This window comes from Rhincodon typus, chromosome 31 (genome assembly GCF_021869965.1).
Source record: "Rhincodon typus isolate 14 chromosome 31, sRhiTyp1.1, whole genome shotgun sequence".
NCBI classification, from domain to species: Eukaryota; Metazoa; Chordata; class Chondrichthyes; order Orectolobiformes; family Rhincodontidae; genus Rhincodon; species Rhincodon typus.
Genome location: NC_063362.1, coordinates 15,652,431 through 15,679,325, shown reverse-complemented (window position 1 = coordinate 15,679,325; position 26,895 = coordinate 15,652,431). Strand labels below are relative to the sequence as shown.

At 40.3% G+C, this 26,895-nt stretch overlaps 1 protein-coding gene across 1 annotated transcript in view; it reads right to left on the bottom strand.

Annotated features, from left to right (window-relative positions):
* The window catches only part of dnajc11a (DnaJ (Hsp40) homolog, subfamily C, member 11a), a 41,384-nt gene extending 15,163 nt beyond the window's left edge, over positions 1-26,221 (bottom strand). Inside the window, exons 1-10 of the mRNA XM_020530843.2 lie at positions 26,075-26,221; positions 14,881-15,010; positions 14,286-14,359; positions 13,069-13,170; positions 12,370-12,495; positions 10,959-11,081; positions 8,666-8,739; positions 6,179-6,368; positions 1,560-1,645; positions 973-1,089 (exon numbers count right to left, since the gene is read on the bottom strand). Of these exons, the coding sequence (XP_020386432.2) occupies positions 973-1,089; positions 1,560-1,645; positions 6,179-6,368; positions 8,666-8,739; positions 10,959-11,081; positions 12,370-12,495; positions 13,069-13,170; positions 14,286-14,359; positions 14,881-15,010; positions 26,075-26,146 (1,094 nt within the window). The 5' untranslated portion in view covers positions 26,147-26,221. The remainder of the gene's footprint in view (positions 1-972; positions 1,090-1,559; positions 1,646-6,178; positions 6,369-8,665; positions 8,740-10,958; positions 11,082-12,369; positions 12,496-13,068; positions 13,171-14,285; positions 14,360-14,880; positions 15,011-26,074) is intronic.
* Positions 26,222-26,895: the final 674 nt, after the last annotated feature.

The following is a 26,895-nucleotide window of genomic DNA, read 5'->3' as shown; positions in this document are numbered from 1 at the left end:
AGTTACTGAAACCCTTTGTGGGTTTACACTGTTGCTTTGCAAGTAGTGGAGCAAGAAGGTAACCAGAAGGCATAGCAGCAGGGCATGTCTACAAAAGTAAGCTTTAGCCAGCAGCAAGTAGCTGACTGGTTTGTGGGTACCGAAGGTTAGCAGCTTAATGATAACTTTCTTGTTGTTCCTGGATAGTTGAACGGCTTGTGAGTATGAACAACAGTGAAAACCCGTCAGATCTCTGGAACAGGAGGTCCTGTCTGTCTCTTTCTCATTCTAGTAAAATATTTGAAGCTAAAGAAAGCATGTTGTTTTCTCCCAATGGTAACTGCAGCTGTTCTTTTAACCATTAAGTTAGAGACCTTTTCATTTGTGAATCAGTCACTATGAGCTTCCTGTGAATAAGTGAAAGAACCTGAACGAAAAGATCAAAGAACTGAAGGACTTGGCAAATAGAAGAAACACCCCAGCAAATCCTGTGGACTGCTGCTGTGGAGCTGCTTCCCTTGTATTTTATTCCCTCCACCCATGACACCAGTTTTCTTTGTCCATCTGTGTCTGACTATATGTGTCTGTACCCCTGTGGTAGGAGTTTAGAAGTGGGTTAGAATCGATTTACTTGCAATAAATAGATTTTGTTAAGTACAGAAACTTGGTCAGTGTTTTCTGTTAACCTGAGTCTATCAGGCAAGTAAATTGGGGGATTTGCATACTTTTGAAATTTTTAAAAATACTTTTGTGACAACTCCAGGAACAACTGGTCTGGATTTCCAGGGCGCTACACTAGTGAGGCACGACAAAACTTGCAGGGTTAAATAATAGGACTGAAGCCACTCTATGCCATGAAATGGCACAGCAACTACACACATCACCTGAAAAATTGCAAACCTGCAACAAATCCTTCAAGTCAACAATTTTGGCTTCCTAAATTGAACAAAGAAAATTATCTTGAGAAAATACCATATGATCTTCAGTACATACTTAATTTTGAGGGACACTCCCTGAGGCACTCCAATACTGACAGTTGCTCCTAGGATGCTATGTCTGGAGATCTTTCTCTCAGCACCATATTCAACCAAAGTGCCGAAGAATCCAGTCCTGTAGGCAGAAGCATACCAGACCCCTTGAAACATGGTCACCTCTGTGGAGTTTTCACTCCTAGTTATCCATTATAATATCCCAGCCTGCAGCTCACTGTTAATTATAATTATATTTTACATATGAACACCCAATACTTAGATGAGATTACTGCCTGTGGCTTATTTTCAGTTCTGTGCTATTCTACATATAAACCACCTGAACCTTGATTCACTTCCAGCGTGGAACACATGCCTTAACTCTACACAGGAACTGCCTGCAACTCTTAATTAGAGTTTCAGCCTGTAACTCACTCCTGCACACTTATTCTTAGAAATACTTGAAATGTCTACACCATTATCCTCCTAATTATTATTGCAGTTACCTTGCTCTAATAAATAACATTTAATAGTATTCTATTGTGCATTAGAATTGTCTGTTTCTTACACAGTCTAAACAATTTAAATTTAAAAATACAACAAAAATCTTACTTGATTGTCCCCTTTATTCTGGTTTGATCATCATCCTGGAACTTGTATTGGTAGCTGATTAGCATAAATGAATGAGGAATTCCTAGCTGTAAACAAATCAGCAATGTTATCATGTAGAAAAATGGTGAATTGGATAAAAGCAGCATTTTATTTGAAACGAGAGAGATTGCAGAACTTGGAGGTACACAAAGATTGGGTGTTCTGGTACATGAATCACAAATAGTACACAGATGCAGCAAGTGATTAAGGCTGTAATGCTGTTGTTTATTGCAAGGGGAATGGAATAGATGAATAGGGATATCTTGCTAAAGTTCTGTAATGTGTAGAGGAGGTTAAACTCTGCAGTACTGCACAACAGTTTTGTTCTCCTTTAAGAAAGAATATAAATGTGATGTGGTACGAACAATTTGGATGGGCATCACTCAGTGATAGCAGGATTGGTAGTGGGGAACAGGGTGGCTCATCAGATTTACTTTCAAACCCTTATCAGGTTGATTGTAGACAATTCTATCCAATCTATGAGCTTTAAAAAACCAATGTAAAATGACTGTGTTAATACAATATCCTAGGTATCAAGCCACAGTAAACAAAATACTTCTAACTGGACACAAGCTGCTAATCTCAGTTAATCAAAGGTGTAGAGATGATAGAAATATATATATTACTTGGGCACGGTTGAGATTAGGATAGTGTAAAGGGAACTATTTCCAACTCATACTTAACTTGTATTGTGATCATCGGAGCTAAGATTTTGAGCTCTTCCCAACTCAGTCATAGAATCATAGTCACTTAGTTATCAGTACTCCCAAGTCAAGTACATGGGTTAGATACAATGTAAACTCTCTCCACACTACTCCTGGGATTATGTGATAGGACAGTATGGAGAAAGCTTAAATAAGGTTCCAACCTTGGTTAAGTGTCTTAAGAGTACTAAATGGGACAGTATTGAGTGAACTTTACTCTGTACTCAATCAGTGCTGTAGCTGTCCTGACAGAGTATCTGACTGAATCGTGTAGATAAAACCTTAAATCTGCACCTGGTCAAGCAGTGTTTGATGATAGGGCATAATGAACAAACCCTACATCTACTCTGGCAATGTTTGTTCAGTCAGTCTGTTGAAACTTCATAAGAACGTAAGGAATAGGAGCAGGAGTAGATCATAGGGGCCCCATGAAAACGGTTGATCTTCAGCCTCAACTCATTTCCAGTTGGTTCCCCATGTTTCTTGATTCCTGAGAGGTTAAAAATCTGCCCACTTCACTCTGCATTGAACCTGCTGTACGAGTGCTTGATGGGGCGACTCAGACTGTACTTAACTCTTGTAGTACATGATCTCGGAATACTGATACTGGATGGCTGAGTGGGGTGGAGTTCAAAATCTCAGCACCTTTCAAGATGATTTTTAAAATTCATTCAGGGGATTTGGGCTTTGCTGACTGGGTCAGTATTTACTGTCCACCCCTAATTGCCCTTGAGAAGTTGGTAGTGAGCTGCCTCCTTGAACCACTGTAATTCCCTTGGTTTAGGTAGATCTACAATAGTGTTAAGAGACAGAATTCTAGGATTTTGATCCAGCAACACTGAAATAATGGTCATATACTTTCAAGTCAGGATTTAAGTGGCTTGGAAACAAACTTGCAGGTGATGGTGTCCCTATGTATCTGCTGCCCTTGTCCTCCTAAATGGTCATGGACATGGGTTTGGAAGGTGCTCATTAAGGAGTCTTTCTGCACTGCATCTTGGAAGTAGGACACACTGCTACTACTGGGCGTCAATGGTGGTGAAAGAGAACGTTTGTGGATGTGGCGCCAAACAGCAGGCTGTTTTGTCCTGAACAATGTTAAAAGTTTTTGAGTGTTGTTGCAGCTGCACACATCCAAGAAAGTCGGTGTATTCCAATACATATCTGACTTGTGTCTTGTAGATGGTGGACAGGCTCTGGGGAATCAAGAGATCAGTTACTTGCAGCAATATTCCTATACTTTGATCTGTTGTTGTAGTCACAATATTTATATGGTGACTCCTGTTCAGTTTCTAGTCAATGGCTAGTTTCCCTCTTGCTGGAGATTTTTATTGCCTGGTATTTGTCTGGCATGAATATTATTTGCTAATTGTCAGGTTATTTTTAGGTCTGCTGCACTTGGATATAGACTGCTTCAGCACGTGAAAATGGTGCTGATCATTGTGCAATCATTAGTGAGCATTGCTATTTCTGACCTTATGACAGAGGGAAGATGACTGATTAAGCAGGTAAAGATGGCTGGGCCTAAGAAAATTAACCCGAGGAACTCCTACATTGACATTCTGTAATTGAGATAATGGAGCTCCAACCACAATCATCTTGCTTTGTGCTAGATATGACTCCAGCCAACAAACAGTCCCCTCCTTATCTCCATCAATTCCTACTCACTCCAGTTTTGCCAAGGCACCTTGGTATCACATTCATTTAAATTTGACTCTGACACTTCCACCCCATCTCTAGATTTGTTTCTTCTATGCATGAATAAAGGCTGTAATTACGTTAGGAGTTGAGTGACCTCAATGAAAATCAAATTAAGTGACAGAGAGAAGATTATTGTTAAGCAAGTGCTGCTTGACAGCACTGTTGATGACCCCTTCCACCATGTTACTGATGCTCGAAAGTAGACGAGTGGTAATTGGCCAGACTGGATTGGTCCTGCCTTTTGTATACATGACACTCCAGAACAGTTTTACACATTATCAAGTAAATGCTAGTGTTGTAGTTATAATGGAATAGCTTAAAGGTGTGGCAAATTCTGAAGCACATCTTCAGAATTATTGCTTGAATATTGTCAGGACCATAGCCTTTGCAGCATCCAGTGCCTTCAATCAGTTTTTGATATCATATGAAGCAAATCAAATTGGCTGAAGATTGCCATCTGTGATGCTGTGATCCTGATGCTCAGGAAATGGTTGAGATAATTTGCTTCTTCTTGCTACTTCAGGCTGAATGTTGTTGCAAACGCTTTTTGTTGCCTTATCTTTTGCACAGATATGCTGGGCTGCCCCATCATTGAGGACAGGGATATTCGTGGAGTTTCTTCCTCTCGTGAGTTGTTTTAATTACCCATTACTATTCACAACTGGATGCAGCAAAGCTCTGATCTGTTAATTGAAAAATTGTTCAGCTGTTGATCACATTCTGCTTTTGCTGTTGGCATGCAAGTAGTTGCACACAGTGGCTTCACCAGGTGGACACCTCATTTTTAAGCACGTTTGATGCTTCTTCTGGCATGCCCTCCTGCATTCTTCATTGAGCCAAGGTTCAACCCTGCTTAATAGCAGTGGTAGAATGAGGGATATGCCAGGCCATGAAGTTGCAGATTGTGTTACAATTATGTACAATTCTGCTGCCAATGGCCCACAATGCATTATGGATGCCCAGTCTTGCGTAGTTAGATTTGCTCCAAATATAGCCCATTTAGTATATGCAACATAACACCATGGAGAGTAGCCTCACAGTGAAAACAGGACTTAATCTCCACTAGAACTATCCCTACTGACTGTCACGGACAGATGCACCTCTTGTTGGTTCCCTCACCATTTGCTGCAGACATGGGATAAGGGTGTCAATGGCTAGGCCATCATTTATTGCCCATTCCAGAGGACAGTTAAAAATCAACCACATTGCCGTGGGTCTGGAGTCATATGTAGTCCAGGACATTAGTGATCCAGGTGTAATTTTCTGACAATTGACAATGGTTTCATGGTCATCATCAGACTCTTAATTCCAGATCTTTTTTAAACTGAATTCAAATTCCACCATCTGCTGTGGCAGGATTCGAAGCACCAGAACACTACCTGCGTCTCAGGGTTAACAGTTCAGTAATAACATCACTAGGCCATCGCCTCCCCTTAGGACTTTAGCAGCTCAGTCAGGTGCGGTGCTGTTGAGCAACTCTTGGAAACGGACTTTGACCTTCAATATTTCCTCCAAGTGGTGTTCCACATGGAGAAGTGCTGATGCATCAGCTGAGGTGTGCACGGTAATCAGAAGAAGCTTTCCTTATCTGACCTGATGCCATGAGACTTTGAGAGGTGTGGACTCACATTTTGAGGATTCTCAGGGAAACTGTCCCCCTACTGTGTACTGCTGTGCAGTCACCTTTGTTGGGTCTCTTGTTCTGTCGAGAGAACAGGAATGGTGATGATTGTGTATGGGACATTGTTTGTAAAGTATTATTCCATCAGTATGACTATGTCAGGTTACAGTTCGACTAGTCAAGACCAGTCATATGTCAGTTAAACCAAGGCTGACAGATCTCCTTCCCCAAAGAAGATTAGTGACACAGTCATTTCTTTTTACAACAATTGACAATGATTTCAATCATCATGAGACTTTTTATTCCAGATGTTTTGAATTCGAATTCAAATTCAATATTGTAACATGATGGGATTCAAACCCAGGTCCCCAGACCATTACCTGGGTTTCTGGATTACTAGTTGTGTCACAGTACCACTGTGTTCCACTAGCCCCTCAAATTGCCAGGAGGAAGGATAAGAAATTTTGAACTGAAGTAAATATTAACTAACGCTATGTGTATGATGCATGTAAGAGACAACAGTACTGGTTTTAATTTGTTTAAATCTCCATTACCTGCAATGCTAATGTAAGGTGGCTGGTTTTAGTATCCCTTACTAGACTTGTATTCATGGCAGACTGACTACCCCAACGCCACTGCAGGTAGCCCATTGTGTTCTTGTCCAGGTTTCGTGCTAGGACTGTGGTCAAGCCAGGACGGATTCCACGAGATGAAAACTGTAGGCCACAATGAGTGGTGATAAAACTGTATAGGGCCAAGGAGAAGAGAGAGAACATGTGTCAATGAAGGCCACTGTTCGGTTTAAATAAAAAGCTGATTGTTCCTAAGTTTCCACCTTTCTAGGTTGCCAAAGCTGCTGTTGATGGATGTGCAAAGCTTGGTGTAAATTCTGATCAGTCAAGCTAGAACTTGCCCATCTCCAAATAATTTTCAAATGTGCCAGAAAATTACAGAAAATTAGGGTTAATCAATGGCAGAGGTTAGGTGTAGAAATCCTGCCTGATTTGTCTGTTCCTAATCCATGGATTTGTTGCAGTTACTGCTGACACTTAGTGGAGATCAGATAAATGAACAACTGGCCAGTGATTGTGCCCACTCCTTTTGGACAGTATGATTCCATAATCTGTCAGCTGTATATTTACATACCCATTATCTGGAAAAGGTGAATCAAACTTTTGAGAACAGGTAAATTTAATATTGTCGGTTAATAAGGGCATTTTCCACCTAACAAAAGGCTCTGTTTCAGCATGTTTGCTTTGCCTCTTGACCTTGATTCAGCTCTAAATCTTATTGCCATGTGATCAGTTGCTTTACTCCAGAAAACAGCAGCAATTTTGCATGGAGGGGAACAGTCATCACTTACTAAATTTCCATTGAGTTTGAAACAAAAAGTTTGGAGAGCTCCATTTCAATAACGATGAGGAATGGTCAACTAGCCAACTTGTCTCCAGGAAATCCCTAGTACTGGTGAGCTGTGAAAAATCATGGACCTAAAATCATCTGTTTTTCCAGAGCATACACCACTCATGATGTCATGTGTCAAATTACTCATATACTGTATCCCCAATTGTTATTTTCTGAAACAAGTGTTTCTAATTTGCATTGAAATGAATCAATACAATTTGTACCAGCACCCTGCGGTGCATGCTGTACAGACCAGTCACACTGTCACTGAAATAATATTCTTCTAGATTAGTTTTGAATTTACAGCACTGAATGTGCGGGTTGTCTCCTCGGAGTTCTTCTGCTCTGACAATGTAAAACAGCTGGCCATGGCCTATATCATGCAGTTCCTTAACAATGCTAAAGATCAGAACACATTTTAACCTTTTCTATTCTAGTGAAGACATAATCAATCCTCATAATCCAATCTCTTCAACCCCTCAATCATTGCTTTCTTCTGTACTTCTACAATAACTGATTTTCTTTAGTACAGTGGTGACCAGACCTACACACTGCAACAAATTAAAGTGTTGCTGGATTACCTCACTATTTCCGCTCAGTATCAATCCTATAAAATGTCCTCACATCTGATTTGTTTTACTTGCTATCATTGAACATTTTTGTTTAATTTGTCAATCATGATCCCAAGAGTTTAATTTTCTAATTCTTTTCATACCAGAGATCAGTCATTTCCTAATAGAGGGAATGGTGGTTAATGGCCACGACTAAACTCTACTTTGGCTGCCCTCTGACCATCTGCCAGAAGGGGCGAGAGCCCAGCCAGATGTCCAAATATTTCCCAACTAACCATCAATCAAGGATCTTGGAAGAACTATTATGAAGAAGAGCCAGCTGAAATCACACTGTGTCAGCTTCAATGTATGTAGCACATTGTTAGCCTTTTAATTTCAAGCAGTGCACTGCCTGTAGCTCGAGAAAGATTTACCGGCCTGAGAATGGGGCACAATGGCTATTCACATACTGTGTTTAGATAAAATATGATGACAGGTTGCACAATCTTGGGTGTATTCACCTTGAGTTTAGGAGATTGGAAGGGTGAGTGGGATATATAACATGATTGAGGGATCATAGAATCCCTAAAGTGTAGAAGCAGGCCATTCAGCCCATTGAGTCCACACCGACCTCTGAAGACCAACCCATCCAGACCCAACCCCTACCATATCCCTGAAACCCTGCACTTCCCACAGCTAACCCATCTAGCCTGCACAACCCTGGACACTATAAGCAATTTACATGGCCAATCCACCTAACCTGCACATCTTTGGACTGTGGGAAGAAACTGGAGCACCCAGAGGAAACCCAAGCAGACACAGGGAGAATGTGCAAACTCCATACAGACAGTCATCTTAGGGTGGAATCGAACTCAGGTCCCTGGTGCTGCGAGGCAGAAGTGCTAACCACTGAGCCAATGTGCCACCCTTTGACTGTTCAAGGAGCAAAATCAGGAAGTTCTTATTCACACAAAAGGATAACGGAGAACTAGAATGCAACAATTTCTGGTGAATACACAGCAAAACTTTAATAGCAACAGTCAAGTCTACTTGAAATTAAGACTGCAACTTGCTTATGTCACCTACCTTTGTGAAGTGATGTTTCTAAATATTTTTATCCCAAACAAAGGCCCTTGAATATCTCCTGCTCCGAATTCCAACTGTCAAACATAAAGTAAGTGAAAAATCAGACTCTTGTTAATTTTATGACAGCTTAAATATCATGGTTTTATATTGCTCATTTTGATTTCATTTATTGACGTCACATGTACTGAGGTACAGTGAAAAAAATGTTGTTTTGCGTGCTCTACAGGCAGATGACAAGTGCATCAGGTAGCAGAATGCAGCCTTACAGATGCAGAGAAGGTGGAGGGAGAGAGAGAGGGAGGGAGAGAGAGAGAAAATCGGATAACAGCGGGGAAGAAGCTGTTCTTGAATCTTTTCGTATGTGTATTCTTTTGTATCTTCTACCTGTTAAGTGTGTGTGGAAGAGCGTACAAGTGGGGTGGGAGGGGTTGGTTGCTTTCCCGAAGCAACGAGAAATATAGATGGAGTCAATGGATGGAAGGCTGGTTTGTGTGATGAACAGGGCTGTGTTCACGATTCTCTGTAATTTCTTGCGGCTTTGGGAAGAAGAGTTACCAAATAATGCTGTGATGCATCCAGATAGCATGTTTTCTATGGCATATCTATAAAAATTGGTGAGTGTCTTTGTGGACATGCCAAATTTCTTTAGCCTCCTGAGAAAATAGAGCTGTTAATGCACTTTCTTGACCATCGCATTGATTGGGTGGACCAGGACAGATTGTTAGTGATCATCATTCCCAGAAACTTGACTCTCTGGACCTGTCTGCCTCAGCATCATTGGTGCAGACAGGGGTGTGCCCTCCACTCTACTTCTTGAAGTCAATGACCAGCTCCTTCATTTTGCTGACATTGATGAAGTGATTTTTGTCTTTACACTATACCACTAGGTGCTCAATTTCTTTCCTGTACTCTGTTTCATCGCTGTTTCAGATCCAACCTACAATGGTGGTGTCATCAGCAAATTTGTAAATGGAGTTGGGGTGGAATTTGGCCACACAGCTGTGAGTGTATAAGGAGTACTACAGTATGGGCTGAGTATGCAGCCTTGCGTGGTACTGATGTTAAGGATGATCATGGAGGAGGAGCTGTCACTAATTCTTACTGATTTGTTGTGTCAGTAGTTTTCTTGCAACCGAACTGAGGACTGAAGGTTCAGACTTCAGACTTGATTATCCAAGTTCATTTGAAGGGTGTGAAATGCAAATGCAGAGGAGAACATTAATAATTTCAGGACACTATGCTAAGAACAGAGAGATCTCCCTGTGCCTTGGATAACATTCCCTCTTTTAAACAAACAGAAAAGAACAATAAAGGTCATTCATTTCATTTCCTATTGTGTTTTTGTGTGGTTGTACAAATGGCTTTGATGTTCAGTCAGAATTAGTTATTGCTTTTCAAAGAAATACAGTGCTTTAAAACATTCTAGTGAAATGTCATGAGAAACAGTGCAGATACAAAACTTTCAGCTGCATGTTATTGACTATGGAACAAAAATCTTGATCCACAAACATTTTATGTCTAAAATCCATTCCCAGAGATTAAATATATAGCCATTTTCAGTGTGCTAAAAGCAAGATCATATGCAATTTTAGAAAAATTGACACCAACAATACGGATGCACCAGCTGAAGATCTTGGACAGGCAGTCGACAGGCACTACTAGTGAAGAATGCTACACAGCACTCAATCTTTATCAACACAAAGAGATACACGGGAATCAGCTAAATGGAACACCACACTGTACTGGACATTACTTAGGGTATTGACGGGGAATAATTCCCAAACGAAAACAACCAATCTGTTGATTGATGAAAAGAAAATGTTACATATTTCAACTCATGAAATCAGGAGTTTGATGGCATACCATTTTCATTTGGACTGCTGAATTATGATACTGCAACATCATGCAAGCAACCTGTTTACATTCTTTGGTGAATCACAGCCTCACAGAACATGCCATATGCGAATAAAAGAAATCATAAAACACAAATTTACAGGTTACACCAAATAAATTCATGTATATTTCTGGAAAAATCATAATGGATCAAACACTTACTCAATTCATCAGCGAGGCAGACTTTGTTTGGAGTGACCAAATGGTCTGTGGAGTAACCACGTGCAAACTGACAACTTTGTGCAACTTTTTTACATTCAAGTGCAATCTAAATTCAACCTCATTGCTTCTGAACAAATTCATCCTGGATTGGAAGCAATAGTTCAAACAATAATTGCAAAGGAATTCCAAGAGTACCAAGTTAGACTGTTACCGCAAGAAGTAAACGTTCAGCCCTTACCTCGCCCCATCCTTTTGCAGATGTTACCCGCCTCAATGCAATGTTGATTGAACCACCGCCATTGCCATTCTGCGTTGATAGACTCCCTGCTAGAACAGCTGTATCTGTCGTGGTCAATGGAGCCTGTGAGAAAAACATCAACTTAGCGGTTAGCTTCACCTTTCTTACTTTTCTGAAAATGCACAATGGGGTGCACACCATAAGTGATAGCAGTCTTGCTGTATATCATACAAGTGGATGTTTAGTTTTTGTCAGCTGGACAGTGCGACTTCAAATATTTTACTATGGAAGGGATTAAAGCTCAGCCCAAAGCATACATGATCATACTCCTTCCACTACCGGGTAGTGATCAACAGCAGTAATGGCGGCTACCTTCCCCTTTCCTATCTATTAGCTTCTCAAGGTAGTTTCTGCATTTCGTTAAACTTCATAATAGAGCCTAATCTGTAGCAACTATTGGGCAGTTTAACCACATCTTGAAATTACTTTACAATAAAACAAGAAATCGGAGCAGTAGGAAATGATATATGCTCTGCCACTGAATATGATTATAGTTGCCTATAGTTGCTTTCTGCCTCAGCTCTACTTTCCCGCCCACCTCTCATATCCCTGCATTTTCTGCACTAGTCTCAAAATGCTGACAAAACAGCTGGATTGCTCAAAGCAAAGAACAGTTGGATTGGTCAGTGCACATTATTTGAAGGATTTAACATATGGTGCTTATCCAATGAGCTGTGTCTACAGTCCATTAGGCAACTGCAATTTCGCATTGTTGGCTCAGCCAAGGCTGTTTATTTAGTACAGACCTTCCTGGTCTGTAAGACTTGGTACTCCATACCAGAGCAGAATCTGGAGGTGTCACTTCACCTTGAACCATCATTTTGGGGTACAGAATTTTGGTAGGAGGAACAGCATTAGGAAGCGGGAGGCAATGGCCTAGTGGTATTATTCCTGGAATGTTAATCCAGAGACTGGATAACATTCTGGGGACCCGGGTTTGAATCCTGCCATGCCACATGGTGGAATTTGAATTCAATAAAATATATGGAATTAAGGATCTAATGATGACCATGAATCCATTGTCGATTGTCAGAAAAACCCACCTGGTTCACTAATGTCCTTTAGGGAAGGAAACTGCCATCCTTACCTGGTCTGGCCTACATGTGACTCCAGACCCACAGCAATGTGGTTGCTCTTAACTGCCCTCTGGGCAATTAGTGATGGTCAATAAATGCTACCTAGCCAGTGACATCCTCATCCGTTAATGAATAAAAAAAAGGAAGTGCTCAGCATTAGTTTTAGCCTTCTACATTTATACCTGGCATTGAGCAAACCATCAAGGAAGGGCTACTGTACAGTTTCAAAAGTTATCCCTTTTACAAACTTTTGTGACAAGTTTTGAAATACCTACTTCAATAGATTGTGATATGTGCATTTTATTAATTTCAATCTGAGGAAACCGACTGCCTGGCTCTTCAAACTCCTCATCATAGCGGTCAAACAGATCTGTGGCATCTACTCCAACACTTATCGTGCCCTGCAAGAAAATTAAATGAATCATTGCTCATTTATGAGGAGGTACTGTTCTAAAGTGACAGTGCAGCAAATGATGTATGTGGCTCTTGGCACTATTCAAAAGAACAACTGCAGCCTTAAGTTGATAACTGTAGTAATCCATCCCTTGCAGTGGTGCTCAAGGAGTCAAAGCCAAGCCTGATTTTCAGAGGAAGTAGGCTTAGTGGAACAATTCTGTGTTTTTATATCTTGCCATTATAAATTCCCATTCATAAAGAAAACCAGATATACTCTCACTCTCTAATCACAGTTGTGGCATTGTAGAACTCGATTGATGGGAGTGTGTAATTAGAGTGTGAAAATTTTAGAATGGTATTTTATTGAAGTGCAGACGTAAGAATTTATAATGGAAACTATTACACTAACTATGAACACAGATTCAGATATACATGCACATTTTGAAGCACTTTTATGTTTTTAACTCTTGATCCTGCTTGAAGTTTGCAAGTCATCAAGCATATGATAATATAATTACTTCAATACAATGTAATCATTCTCAGACCTTAGTTCCAAATGATTGAGCAGACTCGTGTACCTTGGGATTTGTTCTTTGTTGCAATCGCCTTTCTTCCCTTTCTCGTTGTAGCCTCTCAAATTCTTCACGTATTTCAGCTGCTGCTTTCTTTCTTTCCACTACCTGTAAAACAGAACAAAACAAAAACATCAATTCACAAATTACAGCATTAGCCAGATAAGTCACAGACAATAGTTGCTGTTTAATGTACAATACATGGTCTAATAACCAAATCTTGTACACAAGTCCAAAAAAGCAGCCCTGTAAAACCTAACTTCCACCACTTGGAACAGGTAAACTGCCTCTGGTAACTCAAGTTGGTTAAGGTAGAGAGAGTTATCTGAGCCTGACTAGAAACTTAAGTTCTGCACTCGTATGGAGTTAATGGATCTCAGCTAGTTTGAAACTGCAGTTTAACTCTGATGTAAAGTGTGCACACATGTAGACATTACATGAGGACAAATCATGCCAAAACCCAATATACTGGCACCAAACAAGAAGCAAAGTATCTATGAAAGTATACCAACTCATGGAGTCAGTAGCTTCAGGGAAGAGAAAATTGGGAAAAGAGAGGGAAGCTCAACCAATTGAATTTTGACAGATGTGAGGTGGTAAACTTAAGAACAGTGAGAAAGGCAGGGTTGAAAAAGCTGAAAATTGAAATAGATTAACAACACATTAAGTTGGCATGATAGGCAAGTCACTGGCAACAGTCACTGAGATCAGGGAACAGAGATTCTGATTGTACATTGAGCAGTGAATAAAATGCTTTACAAAGTTGAAATCTTACTCCCTCCTGGCTCCCTAAATGGAATGTGCACCACAACCTGGAGGTAAAAGGTAAACATTAAAACTATTCAAACTCCTGGACCTTGTGTTGCCCAGGCACCAGTTTATACACATGCTTCAATTTATCTTTCTGGGAACTAATCTGTAAGCATTTGCAACAAGTAATTAGATCACTACTGCCACCGAGACTTTGGTATCTTCTGCAGTACCAATATGACAAATTTTTAAAAATCAGTCCGCCCAGAAGGAAATCTGTTAGCTTGTTAATTTACTGATTATTTACAGAAATGTTTGCGTAATGGCCTCAAGCTCACTACCAGACAGAGAAAACACAAATTCCTCTCATGCAAGGCTCTTTAAGATAGCAAATTTCTTTAATTTCACTCTATGACAGGATCCAGCCTTTTTTGTGGGGTTGGGGGAATGCTAGGAATAGAATAATGGCTTACCTCCCATCCTTCCATTTCCAGGCCTTTTTTACCATAGATGTCATAGATGGCTCTGCTCTGGGGATCACTAAGTACTGTCAAGCAAAATAGGAAAATAACAAGGATTCAGAACAAACTGATCTTTAAATAAAGGGACACAATACATGATTCCATACCAGAAAGTTGTAGCCCAGGTTGTGGGAGAAGTAGAAGAGACAGAGAGGGTGAAGGAAAAGGAGACAAAGAGTAAGAGTATGAGAAATTGAGAGGGGGAGGGTGAAAACAAAAAGTAAGAGCAAGAAAGGAGATCAAAAGGGAACAAACAGAACAAGAGGGCACTACACAAAAGACTGTACTATACAGCGGGAATTAAGGGACATTGGCCTTTTAATTTCCTTTTTGCCTTCAGACAAGGTGATCTGCAACCTGCTTCCTTGTTTGCAAAGGGAAGATGGGAAATTGACGTGCCACACAACTCCCGAAGCTATGCGAAAAAAAATTTGGGATTGTCACAAATACAATATACTAACTGAGTAAAGTTATTGGCAAAATTGGTGGTGACAGGGATGGGGTCAGAGAGAAAGCGCTCCATTTTTTTACGACCTAAGGTACTTGCCTTCATATGCCTGGTGTACAAGGTTGAACAGAGTCTCTGCTTGTTGTTTCAGATCAGGATCTCGGTGCTTGTCTGGGTGATATAGCATACACAACCGGCGATAAGCAGCCTTCAGCTCATCTTGTGTGGCCTGCAAAACAACAGATGGATCAGCAAGACTAAACACAAAAATAAGAAGCAAGCGTTGTTTCAAACTGATCTGGTAGAGTCAAGATGATAGTGCTGCTGCTTGATCCAAGAATATAATTTTGTTCACCATTTTTTTGGAAAACTCATGACTCACTTCTCTTTGCTTAATCTACGTACAAGTCACTGGGGTTGGTGGCATGTAAGATGACAGGGGAGAGCTATTCTGACACTGTCTATCTCACTGAAAAGCTGAGTGCTAAATTAAGAACTTCTCATTCAATCTCCAGGGTTCATCGGAATGACTTACCAAGTTAAGTGGTACAGAGTCATACAGATCAAGACATGACTTCAATGCCTTCAAACCAGTTGGGGAAGTGGAGGCATAGAACTAAGCTTGCCTAGTAAATCTCTCTCACGCATACAACCATGATCAACTTTTGAAAGGGCAGTCAGAACATTTATTATACATGTCAAGTGAATGAGGCAAATCTATTCTTAGTTCTGCAAGGAAGCTGAGGTGCATAAATAGAAGCTCTGAAAACCTGAAATTAAATGCAATGTCAGGAGTTGTTTTCTCATACTTTTGTCAACATTTTTGTTGACAATTTCATTTCTACTTCTGTTAGGTCACAGTTCCACAAGTAACAAATGCTTTTTGGAATTTCAGCCAAGAAGTTGTTCTTCACACAAGGGCCTGGACAGAAAGACTTAACAGGGGAATTGCTGGACGAAAAAAAGACCAAGGTCGATCTAAGTCACCTCCTACCATACTAGTAGTTACGTGATACAACGGCTTTTGACGAATCATAGCAATCAATCTTCAGCATAAGTCAAGAACAAATGCAGACATTTGTTAGCATCTAGTCAAGCACCAGCCTTACATTATCATACACACTAAATAATACCTTACTAACAATATTATCAGATACCACTAACACCATCTCCTGTTAAATCATGTCCAGCAGCAGCACAGATCCAACAGAGGTGGGAGCACAGTGGTATATAGTCAGGAGGGACTTACCCCTGACATTGACTCTGGACTACATGTAGTCTCAAGCAAAGGAATTGTCTGCTGATGACCTATTGATTTCATCTATTATTGGTCTGGTACAACTCTCTCAATATTGTAATTGAGAGTTGTTGGTAGAGGGGACTCTGTCAAGTCAACAGGGGCATTTAAAAGTTGACCATTGCTGTGGGTCAGGAGTCACATCCAGGCCAGGCCAGGACTGGATAGCAGATTTCCTCCCAAAAAGATGTTAGTGAACTAAAATGGATCTTTATAATGCTAGTTTCATTGTCATTAGTAATGAGACAAGATTTTAACTCTAGATTTACTAATTATAATTTTAAATTTGAACCTACTGCCCTCCTTCAGCTGATGAATCAATACTCCTCCACGTTAACATCAATTAGAAGAAGCACCGAGGACGGCAAGGGCATGCAAAACACACTATGGTGGAGATTTAAATGTCCATCAAGTGTGGCTCAGAGCACAAATACTTAACAAATTGAATGAGTCCTGAAGGACATAGCTGCTAGATTTGATCTGTAGCAAGTTAAGAGACCAAGAGGGAAGACTTACTTTACTTCTTACTCTCCAATCTACTGGAGGTCACCAGCATCATGGATGCCAGTCATCAGCTAATTTGATTTACTTTACAAGAAAGTGAAGACACTGGATACTGCCAAGACAATGGGTCCTAACAACATTCTGGCAGCAGCACTGAAGACTTATACTGCAGAACTAGCCATTCTGATCAAGTCGTTCCAATATAACTAGGTTAGGTGGATTGGCCATACTAAATTGCCTGCAGTGTCCTGGGATGGGTAGGTTATGGGGATTAGCCATGGGAAATGCAGGATTATGGGAATACGGAGAGGGGAGGGTCTGGCTGGGATGCCATTTGGACGGTTGGTGTCAACTCCATGGGCTGAACGGCCTGCTTCCACAATGGTAGGGTTCTATGATTCTATGTACTAAAACAATGGCATCTATCCAATAATGTGGAGACTTGCCTAGCTAAGTCCTGTCCACAAACAAAAGTCAAATCCAACCCAGCCAATTGTTGTCCCGGTCTACTGTCAATCATCAAAGTTAGGGAAGGGGTGACCGAAGTGCATCAAGCAGCATTTACCCAGAAATAACTTGCTCAATAACACTCAGTTTGGGTTCTACCAAGACCATTAGGCTTCAGAACTCATTACTGCCATGATCTAAAAATTGACAAAAGAGCTGAATCTAAGAGGTGAGGTGAGAGTGACCTCCCTTCACATCAGGAGGAGCAGCATTTGAATGGTTGTGAATTTTGGATGTCCTGTGGCTTAGATGATTGGCCTCCTCAGAATATTGTCTTTTGCCAAAACACCCAACAGCTTCAGCTGCATCAATGATCTTACCTCTATTAAAAGGTTGGGATGTTTGTTGATGATTGCACAACATTCAATAATATTCGCAACTGCTCAGGCACTGAAGTGTCTATGGCTGTACGCAGATGAGGTCTGATAAATTGCAAGCAATATTCATGCTGCATTCCTCAATTTCAAGATCTTGGGGTTACTGATGAGAAACTTAAACTTGATATAAAATGATGAGCAGGTCAGAGTCTGAGAATTCTGCAGCAAGCAATTTATCTCCTGATTTCCTAATGCCCCTGCCCATCATCTAAAGCATATCAGGGGTGTAATGAAATACTCTCCACTTGCCTAAATGAATCCAACAACACTCGAGGAACTTGACACCATGCAGGACAAAATAGCTTGTTTAATTGGCACAGCAGCCATCATTTTAAAGATTAACTCCGTCCACCAAAGATATGTAGTGGCAACAATATATATCTACAAAAGTACACTCTTCAAGGCACCTTCAAAAGTATTGTTGTAACCTGCAATCTCTACAAACTAGAAGGACCATAGCAGCAGAACCAAAATATTTCTAAACCATGCGCAGCCTCTCCAAGGTTCCATGAATAGTGATTGGTGTTGGAACGCTGATTGTGGCATTGGCTTTCAGTTCCGGAAGTTGTTGCTGCGCATAAGCCATGGAGGCCTGCACAGTCAGAATGAAACTAAAGGGAATGCTGATCGAATCCCATCACCTTGCAAGTTTCTCTCCATGTCATACATCACCTTGAGTGAGAACTATGCTGTCATTCCCTCCATGCCACTGGGTCAAACTCCTTCCCAACACTACATGGACTGTAGTGGTTCAAGAAAGCAGCTCACTTTCTCAAGGGCTATTAAAGATTGATAACAAATGTTAGACAGCAAAGCCCACATCTCATGAAAGAATTTAAACAAAAAAAATCAACTAAAGATAAAGAGCCCAGCTTGATCCTGCCCTCACCTGATGAAACCCTCAAGGTAGGGGTCACCAGTTTACAACTCAAGCCCAAATATCTCACTCATGATTTTTCACCTGGCTCCAACAACACTCAAATCCACTTAAACATTCTTGCTATTTCCACAGCCATGATCAGCAAACAGAGCAAAAAGGTGGGAATTGGGGATCTTCCCAGCTTGGATAGTCAAGCTTCTCACTCAATAAAACTAACAAGCCATCAAAGTAAGCATTAGGTAGTTAAACAACCAAGGTAACCACCAGATACCCTTGACTTAAATACTCAAAAAGAAAAATGTCAGGTTCCAAAGGATTTCTGAAGAAAGCTGTTAGACACAGTTATTAACATATACTTTCTGCAGTCAGCATTATTTTCTAATCATTTGCAACTAATTTTACCCTTCAATGTTTTGGAAAGTGGAATTTGTTGGTAGAATTAGTAGTTTAAAACTCATAAGCTCAAAGGACAAACTGTTCTTCTACCATTTTTCTCTTGGAGGAGTGTTTCAGCAGGATCATTAATTTTCTGAACACTGCTTTCTTAATCCTCCATAGCAGTACCTGTTAACAGTAAAACCAAGGAAATGATTTATGTTTAGAACTTATTGCCTTTCCTGAAGATGCAGCACCTCACCCAGTGATCATCTTTCACAGGTTAACTTAGAGTAAATGTCAATGGGGTGCTCAAATATGGAAGTATATCAGTCCTGAACAATTCTGTCACAATCATTCACAAAGTTACTCACTGGCCAACAAGAAAAACTCATCCATGACTTTATTCAAAATCCCTTAAGCTGTGATCTAATAAAGAGCAAGACTATTTGAGACCTGCCTTGTGCACAGCTGCAACTTTCTGATCACTTATTGTCCTTTGTACCTTTGGGTTCCATTCACCAGCTCCCGGTCTGTGACACATTGACTACAGCAAGATGCAGTACTACTACTTCTCCTTACAGCTCTCTAGTTAAGTGGAAACATTCTAATTTTAAAAGGGTTTTTGTGGTGCAACCTTAGCACCCCCTACCACCAAGCCAGGAGACCCAAGTCCAATCCATCTGCTCCAATGGTCTAGTCTGGACAGATCGATTGGAAAAACATCTATTCTAGGCTTAAACCCACTTGAGACAGCAATAGCAAGTGGACACCAGAACCAATGTCCAACATTGTGAAGGTGTAGTGAGTGCTTTCCCCATTCACTGGGTTGAGGGAACCTATACAACCCTTCAGTAAGACCCTATTAATTAGGATGAAAAGAAAGAGAGTTGTGCCCCGAGAAACAGTGTTCATGTTGCAGCATGTCAGACTATTAAACATGCCTGCAAACCTTGCCTTACTTCATATTATTGTGTAAGTGTGATGACATGTAAACCACGTTGTGCTTCGGCAAAAATAATCTAGTATTCAAAATTATCCCAGCTATTATGCAGTGCTTTGATAGATTAAAGAATCTCAAAGTATCTCAAAAGAAAATATTTCTGAATGTCTTAAACATCTACGTTTAAAGCATATATAACATGTACAACGTCTTTCTCAGTAAGACAATCTCGTCAAGACATATATTTTGTTCCAGGGGTAGGAATGAAGAGAGAGATACAGAGAGGCCCAGCCATTAGTGGCATCATTTATTATAATCAGGATCTATTTCAAATGTTAGTGCTTGTAGAATTGTGTCAGGCACCCAAAATAGTTTACGATGTGATCAGATATCAAAAGCAAAAAAGAACCCAAGAAGTTGTTTGCACTATATTTTCCAGTAACAGAAATAATATATTTTCTAAAACCTGAGTAACAATACATCCATTCTTCAAAGGCTGTTTCTACTTCAAAGAATGATCTCAAGAGATACACACGATCAACAGATCTAGGGTTTTCACATCACTTGTCTCCATAATGAGTAGTGTAGTTTCAACTGTGAAGAAGTTGGCATATCAACTCATAGAATGGTTACAGCACAATTGGAGAGTTTAGTCCATTGTGCCTATGCTGGCTCTCTGAGCAGTTCAGCAAGTCTCACTTCCTTAATCTTGCTCCAAACTCCCAAAAATCTTCTCTCTTCAAGAGCTTATCCAAATACTTTTCAAAACTCCTGACTTTATCTGCATCAAATACACTCAGGTGTTGCATTCCAGATTGTTGTTTTATTAATTCAAGGAATGTGGGCATCACTGGCTAGCCAGCATTTATTGCCTATCTCTGATTGCTCAGAGGACAGTTAAGAGTCAACCACATTGCTGTGGGTCAGGAGTAAAATGTAGGTCAAACCAGGTACAGATGGCAGATTTCCTTCCCTAAAAGGACAGTGAACCAAATGTAATCTTTTTTCCCGACATTCAACATTGGTTTCATGGTCATCATCAAATTCTTAACTCGACCACTAGCCATGGCAGGACTTGAACCCATGTTTCAAGAACATTACTGTGTCTCTGGATTAAGAGTCTAGCAACAATACCACTAAGCCAAATCCTAAAACTGATAACATCATATTATTATGTAAAATGTTTTTCCTCAGAACCCCACAAGCTTTTATACCAATCACCTAAACTCAGTGTTCTCTGGTTCTCACCCCTACTGCCAACGAGAATGGTTTAGTTTGTCCAGACCCTTTCATTATTCTGTAGTAGTAAAGACTCAAGAGTTATGACCTTGCTTACAAATCAATTTGATCAACAGTTTTAACCAAGTGCAAAATATTTACTGTATTTCAAATGTAACAGGAAAACCATTGAGCAGTATCATTGGTGCACCATTCCTTGGTAAAAATAACAATTAGCCTTCCAGAACACTATTGCATCAATGCATACATTAAACAGCAAGTTTGCTGATAGGCATTAAGGATTTGCTTCCAGAAACTAGTGCTATGACAAAAATTATGACAAACAGTATTAGTTGGGAAACAGCCAGAACTTCAACAGTACGTGAAAGAGCCACGTGAAAATAGGAGAATTTAACTGAACAATTCACCCAGAATTTTGTTTTCTTCCAGTCTAAAGCAGCAGGACCTCAAGTAACAATAAGTAAAATCAGGAATTCAATGCGTGGAGAGGCACAGGTGCTGATCTATGTCCTGTCTATTTACACTACAGTTCACTGCATTCCAATGGGCAAACTTTCAGCAAGACATTCGTTGAGACTTTAACTTTGAAATGAAAGTTCTTTAATGAAGCCTTACCAAAGGACAGATAGGATTTTTTCCAAAGCTTTATTTTTGTAAACATGATTCAAAATCATTTTTAAAAGAGCAGTCCAATGGCATTAAGTAGCATTTTGTAAAAGAAAGTCGAAACTGGAATCACTGGAAGCAGGCTGCAGGTCAGATAGATCTTTCCAGTTCGAACACCCCAAAACATAAATCTTTTCTATCTAATGATGATAGATGACCAGAAATTACAGTTTCTTTTAGAAAGATAATTCATTGTTTGGGAAGCTATTTCCTTATCTCTTGTTCACACATGGTTGACACCAAGCAGTATTCCCAGCCCCTGGTGTTTAGTCAGCATTACAAACCACATGAAAGCAGCCTGCATCAGGATCAACACCACCAATTAGCCTTCAGAACAACTGCCTCTTCTTCATCTACCCCGTCCAAAATGAAAAGTCACAATGTTACACTGAGCCACACCAGAATACAATGTACCATTTTACAGCAGATCTTGATGAGATGTGTCAAAGCTAATACTGCAATGAAAAAATCTGACAGCATGGGACAGACAGTAACGTATATCATTATACCCGCACTCATCATCAGATAAAAGAAAGCCAAATTATACAAGAAGCATGGCAGAGGATCAAAGACTAAAAGTAAAATATTGTTTGAACTTTTGAACCATACAATCACATTACATACAGTTATTAATATAAAACTAAATTAGAAGTGAAGATCCCTAAACACACACTTCATGAAAGACCTTCTCTCCCAAGTTATTTGACAGATAGATTATTAAACAATCAATTATGTGATATAAATGAACAGTTTCATTTCTCATGAATACTGAATTCATTGAGACAGCAGATTGAATCGTCCATCATGGCTGAGTCGTTAAGGTTAGATGTTCAATATTTGTTGAATGATGATTTACGTCTGAAGTGGTTATAAAGAGCAAGGTACCATCATCACCTAGCTCATAACAAATTACATCTGTCAATCCCACACTCAGTGTGTTATCAATAGAATATATTGGAGGGTGAATGAAATTTTGCTTCCCCTCCTTTCCTCCAACTTCCACCTGGACTTGAAACCAATATTCAACAAAGCAACATTTCTTTGAATGAGCTGGATCATCTGAAGGAAACACTGCAGCCAAGTACGGTCTTGTCCTTACGTGACATCCGAGCAGTCAGCTGTAACTCTAGTGGATCTGTTCCTTCCTCAACCAGCAGGAGCAAGGCTAATTGGAGCACACCATCACATCAAGTTGCACAGTCCAGGGATCTGTCTTACCCAATGCATACAATGTACCTATAAACTGATCAAATTAAGAAAGCTAAAGAACAAGTCAATAAGCTCTTACATTAAGAAAAGGAACTTGACAAGAGACTGCAACAAGGACTCAGTGCCTTGATGCTTTATGTAGCTCCAAATGTCATGTATTACATACACAGCTTCACCAAGCAAAAGGGCTCACAATTAACGGAGCAGATTACTGGGAAATGTCAGGCAATAGTCAGTAGTTTGAATTCTGGATCGATGTTTGTTGGAGTAAGGTTTGCTTAAGAAAATATTAAACATAAGATTGTCTGTACAGTGAGCAAGTAGTGCACTTGAGACTCACTCAGTAACCCATCAGATCAGTTCTGAACTTATTCAAGTTCATCAGACAGAAACAAAGTTTATCCCTGTAGACATGGTTACTCACAAGTCTATGTTTCCTTAAGGTACAAAAGAAGGGGCTAAGGATCTAAACCATACTACACCTGACCTAAGAGTATTTTCTTGGACAGAGTAGAACTTCATGTACCTAATTGGGAGTGGTCAATGCCCTTTATTGCAGCATTTGAACTGTTCCATCTTTAAAATAGTTACCATTCACTTCAATCAAAATCTACAGCATTCAAAAACTGAACAAGATTTCAGAGTAGCTATGACGTAAAAGTGTTAACCCAAGAGCTGGTCTTCTAGTGAAGATTAGAAACAAACATTTGGTGATAACAAATTGAAATGATTTTCAAAGCAAAAATTATATTTGATTATATAAACCTATACCACTATACAGCCAAGGAGTTATTGAGCAATGCAATTTAAAGCAATACTAATATATTGCAAGCACACCATCACTGGATTCAATGATTTGATATTGATATGCCCTATCAATATTAGCTTGACTGTGTAATTCCCTTCACTTATCTCATCATTGCCTGGGACAGGCTTGTACCCCCAATACTTTACTTCAGTTCACACAAATCAATGTGCTCTTCCAGATGCAGCCCATATTTAGGACTTTGTTTTTCATTCTACTGCTGGATATTTTTCCACCGAGTGGATATACACCAGAAGAAACATTTGACACCTCGACTGTTACATTTTGCCTAGACCCCAATGATTGGATTGTGCTAGAACAATTTCAAATGCAGGACTAGTAATTGTTTTCAGGGTGTTTTCCATATTTGATGTAAGCAAACCATGAAGGTGTAAGGGATGCCACTGAATTACAGTGTGACTGTGCCAATTTTTCTATCGAGAATACATTCAGTATTTTAGATTTTCTAAATTCTGACATATCTATGAAACAATCAACCATTCTTCAAAAGTTCACCATTTCTTACACTCTTTGATCTGGAAATTGCACACGATTTCTTTTCTTAAGTTCATTTATAGATAAAACGTAAAACAATCACTTAACCTTTTCATCCCATTTATCCCCCAGCAAGCAATCCAGCTTGTCACTCAATGAGGTCAAGATCACATAGGCTTGTTTCCACTGAATGGAAAATGCACTTGACTCCTATAAGGTATCTATGCCCACTCACCCAAGTTGGGAACTTCTTATTGGACCATAATGGACTTTTGCAAGGTTCTAATTATGTCAAAATACTACATTTGAAGCCACAATAATGTATGCTTGCATTTCCATTCTGTGTAGACATTGTAGCTTATAAACTCACCAGTCTTTTGGCAGGTTACACACCTTAGATTAACACCCATATGAATGTACATCAGAGTTACCACTTGCCCAGAGTTGGAGCTGATAAGGTTCTCCATTCCAAAAAAGTTGCATTAAGACTTTCCACAACATAAACAGGTGCCAAATGTGTCTTTTGTTATGGGAATCAATTCCTTCCACTTATTTCTGTCATGTGACATGGAAGTTTTAATTATTGAGGATATTGATTCTTTTTGTCAGCAGCAAAGCAGAGTCTTAAATCACTGCCCCAGTCCTTTTTGGATTTGGCAAAAGGCAATAGTTCTTGGGACTATTTATTTATTGTGCACATTAACAACAGACTTTTTGTACAATAATTATGTCATTATCAGCAACAAAATTGAAACCTCAATACTTTGATGAAGTGAAGCACATCCCAAAATGGTCTCTTTACAGGTACAGCTTTAGCTTCATATCCACTTGAAACTGGGCTGCACTCCACCCAAAATAATTTCACACTAGATGTGTGCAGCTGTCAGATAGAAGAGAGTCAATGATGCTAGGAAGTCAAAAAGGTTAAAGGACAAATTCTTCAGGCATGGTACCAATTTCACTAGTATCCCTTCCAATCAAAAAATTATAATGCACTTCAATAATAAATGGGACACATTGGCAACTGCAGGTCTGGCTGCCAATGATGGAGCAATTAACATTGTGTTACATACGAGACCAAAATTGGAAGAAGGCAGAGATCTTGGTGGTTTGTAGAGTTGGAAAGGTTTCATAGCTAGCAAAAGGAACAATCTCAAGGGGATTTGAGTAGGAGAGAATTTTAGAAGAGGCATTACCAGATTAGATGCTAATGTAGTTCAGAAAGCACAGAACAGATCAGCAAGCAGGGCTTGGTTAGATGGGCTGTCGAGTTTAGGGAGATCAAATGTATCGAGGGTGGTAGCTAGTTGGCTGGCGAGTTTGGAGGAGAAGCTTGAGTATCAAAGTTTCTGCAGCATATGCTTTAATCAAAAAGATGAGTTAGCTAATATTACGGAATTGGAAGTAGTTGATCTTGGTGAAGATGCAGATAAGGGTTACAAGATCAGCTCTAGGTCAATCTGGACATCAAGGTTATCCACAATCTGGTTCAGCCTCGGTGGCCAGAGGCAATGGCCGCGGAAAGACAATCAGCCCGAAGTTGCACTGTCCTTACACTGAACAGTTGCCAGCCTCGTTATGTCATACCTTTGCAAGGACAAAATCAACTGTGCGTCCACCCACAAATCAAATGGATTAGATGTAAAATTTTCAAACAGACCGTTAGAAAATTGGGGGTAAAAAGAAGAGAAAAGGTCCATAAGCTATTGAGCTATTTATAATAGATTGAACAGCCTGATTAATAACTAAAATAGGCTTTTACATTAACATTCCCGCCTGTGTTATATACATATGGCTATCTGTTCTGCTACACCGCGGACCACACGGTGCTCTTCAGGCCGTGCCGCACGTTAACTGAAATCCGCAAGGCGCCCGCGGTCACTAACGACAAAGCAGCAACTGACGAAAATATTGCCATCTCCTCCTCCCGCGACATGTTCTTCACTTAAATGAGCCACAATATAAACGGAGCGCGGTAACAACAAACCCCCCTCACCTCCCTCCTGACGTTCAAAAGCGCGTAAAAGTCATCATTATTAATCTCTTCATCCACCAAGGCCGCCGCCATTGTCACCTTTCACCCCGCAGCGGGGCACCGGCCTTTCGCCAGCCCCGGCTGCTGAGAAGGGAACGATTCATCAAGAGATTCCCTCTCCTTTCACTCCGCCGAGCCCCTGTTTTCTGCCCTCTGGTGGCCTGGGAGGACCGAGGACCGACCAAGCAGGAAATCACGTCCCGGAAGCAAGAGTTTGTCCGTGTAAGACTTCGTGATGGCACATTTCAGTCCATGAAAATACCTCAGATATCAAATAGATGCTGGAAATGCTCAGCAAGCCTGGCAGCATTCGTGAGGGGAGAGAGAATGTTTCGAGTATCATTTTCGAATGATTCTGACGGAAACAAGATGAACTGCTTCCTTAGTTTTGTAATCGGCGGTGCCAATCAAAAGATTACCACCTTGTCCTACTGTAGGCCGTCTGCTCGTAGTCACCTCACTAGAACAGTCGGCCCAGAGTGAACAGCTCAGGAGAGCTGCCAAGAATGTTGGTTGTGTCTGAGGCAGGGCCTTGCAGGCTAAAGCTTACAATCTAAAACAAACATCAGTAGGCAGCTAATGGAGGAAGCCCCTCCTATAAGGAAAACTGAAGCTACAAAGACTTCCCTGCCACTCATGCATTTAAAAAAAAGTCTTGTCTGGCTGCTACCGAGAAACTGCCTCCATTTAACTGGCATTCTCTATGTGGAGATAGCAAGAACTGCAGATGCTGGAGTCAGAGATAACACAGTGTAGAGCTGGAGGAACACAGCAGACCAAGC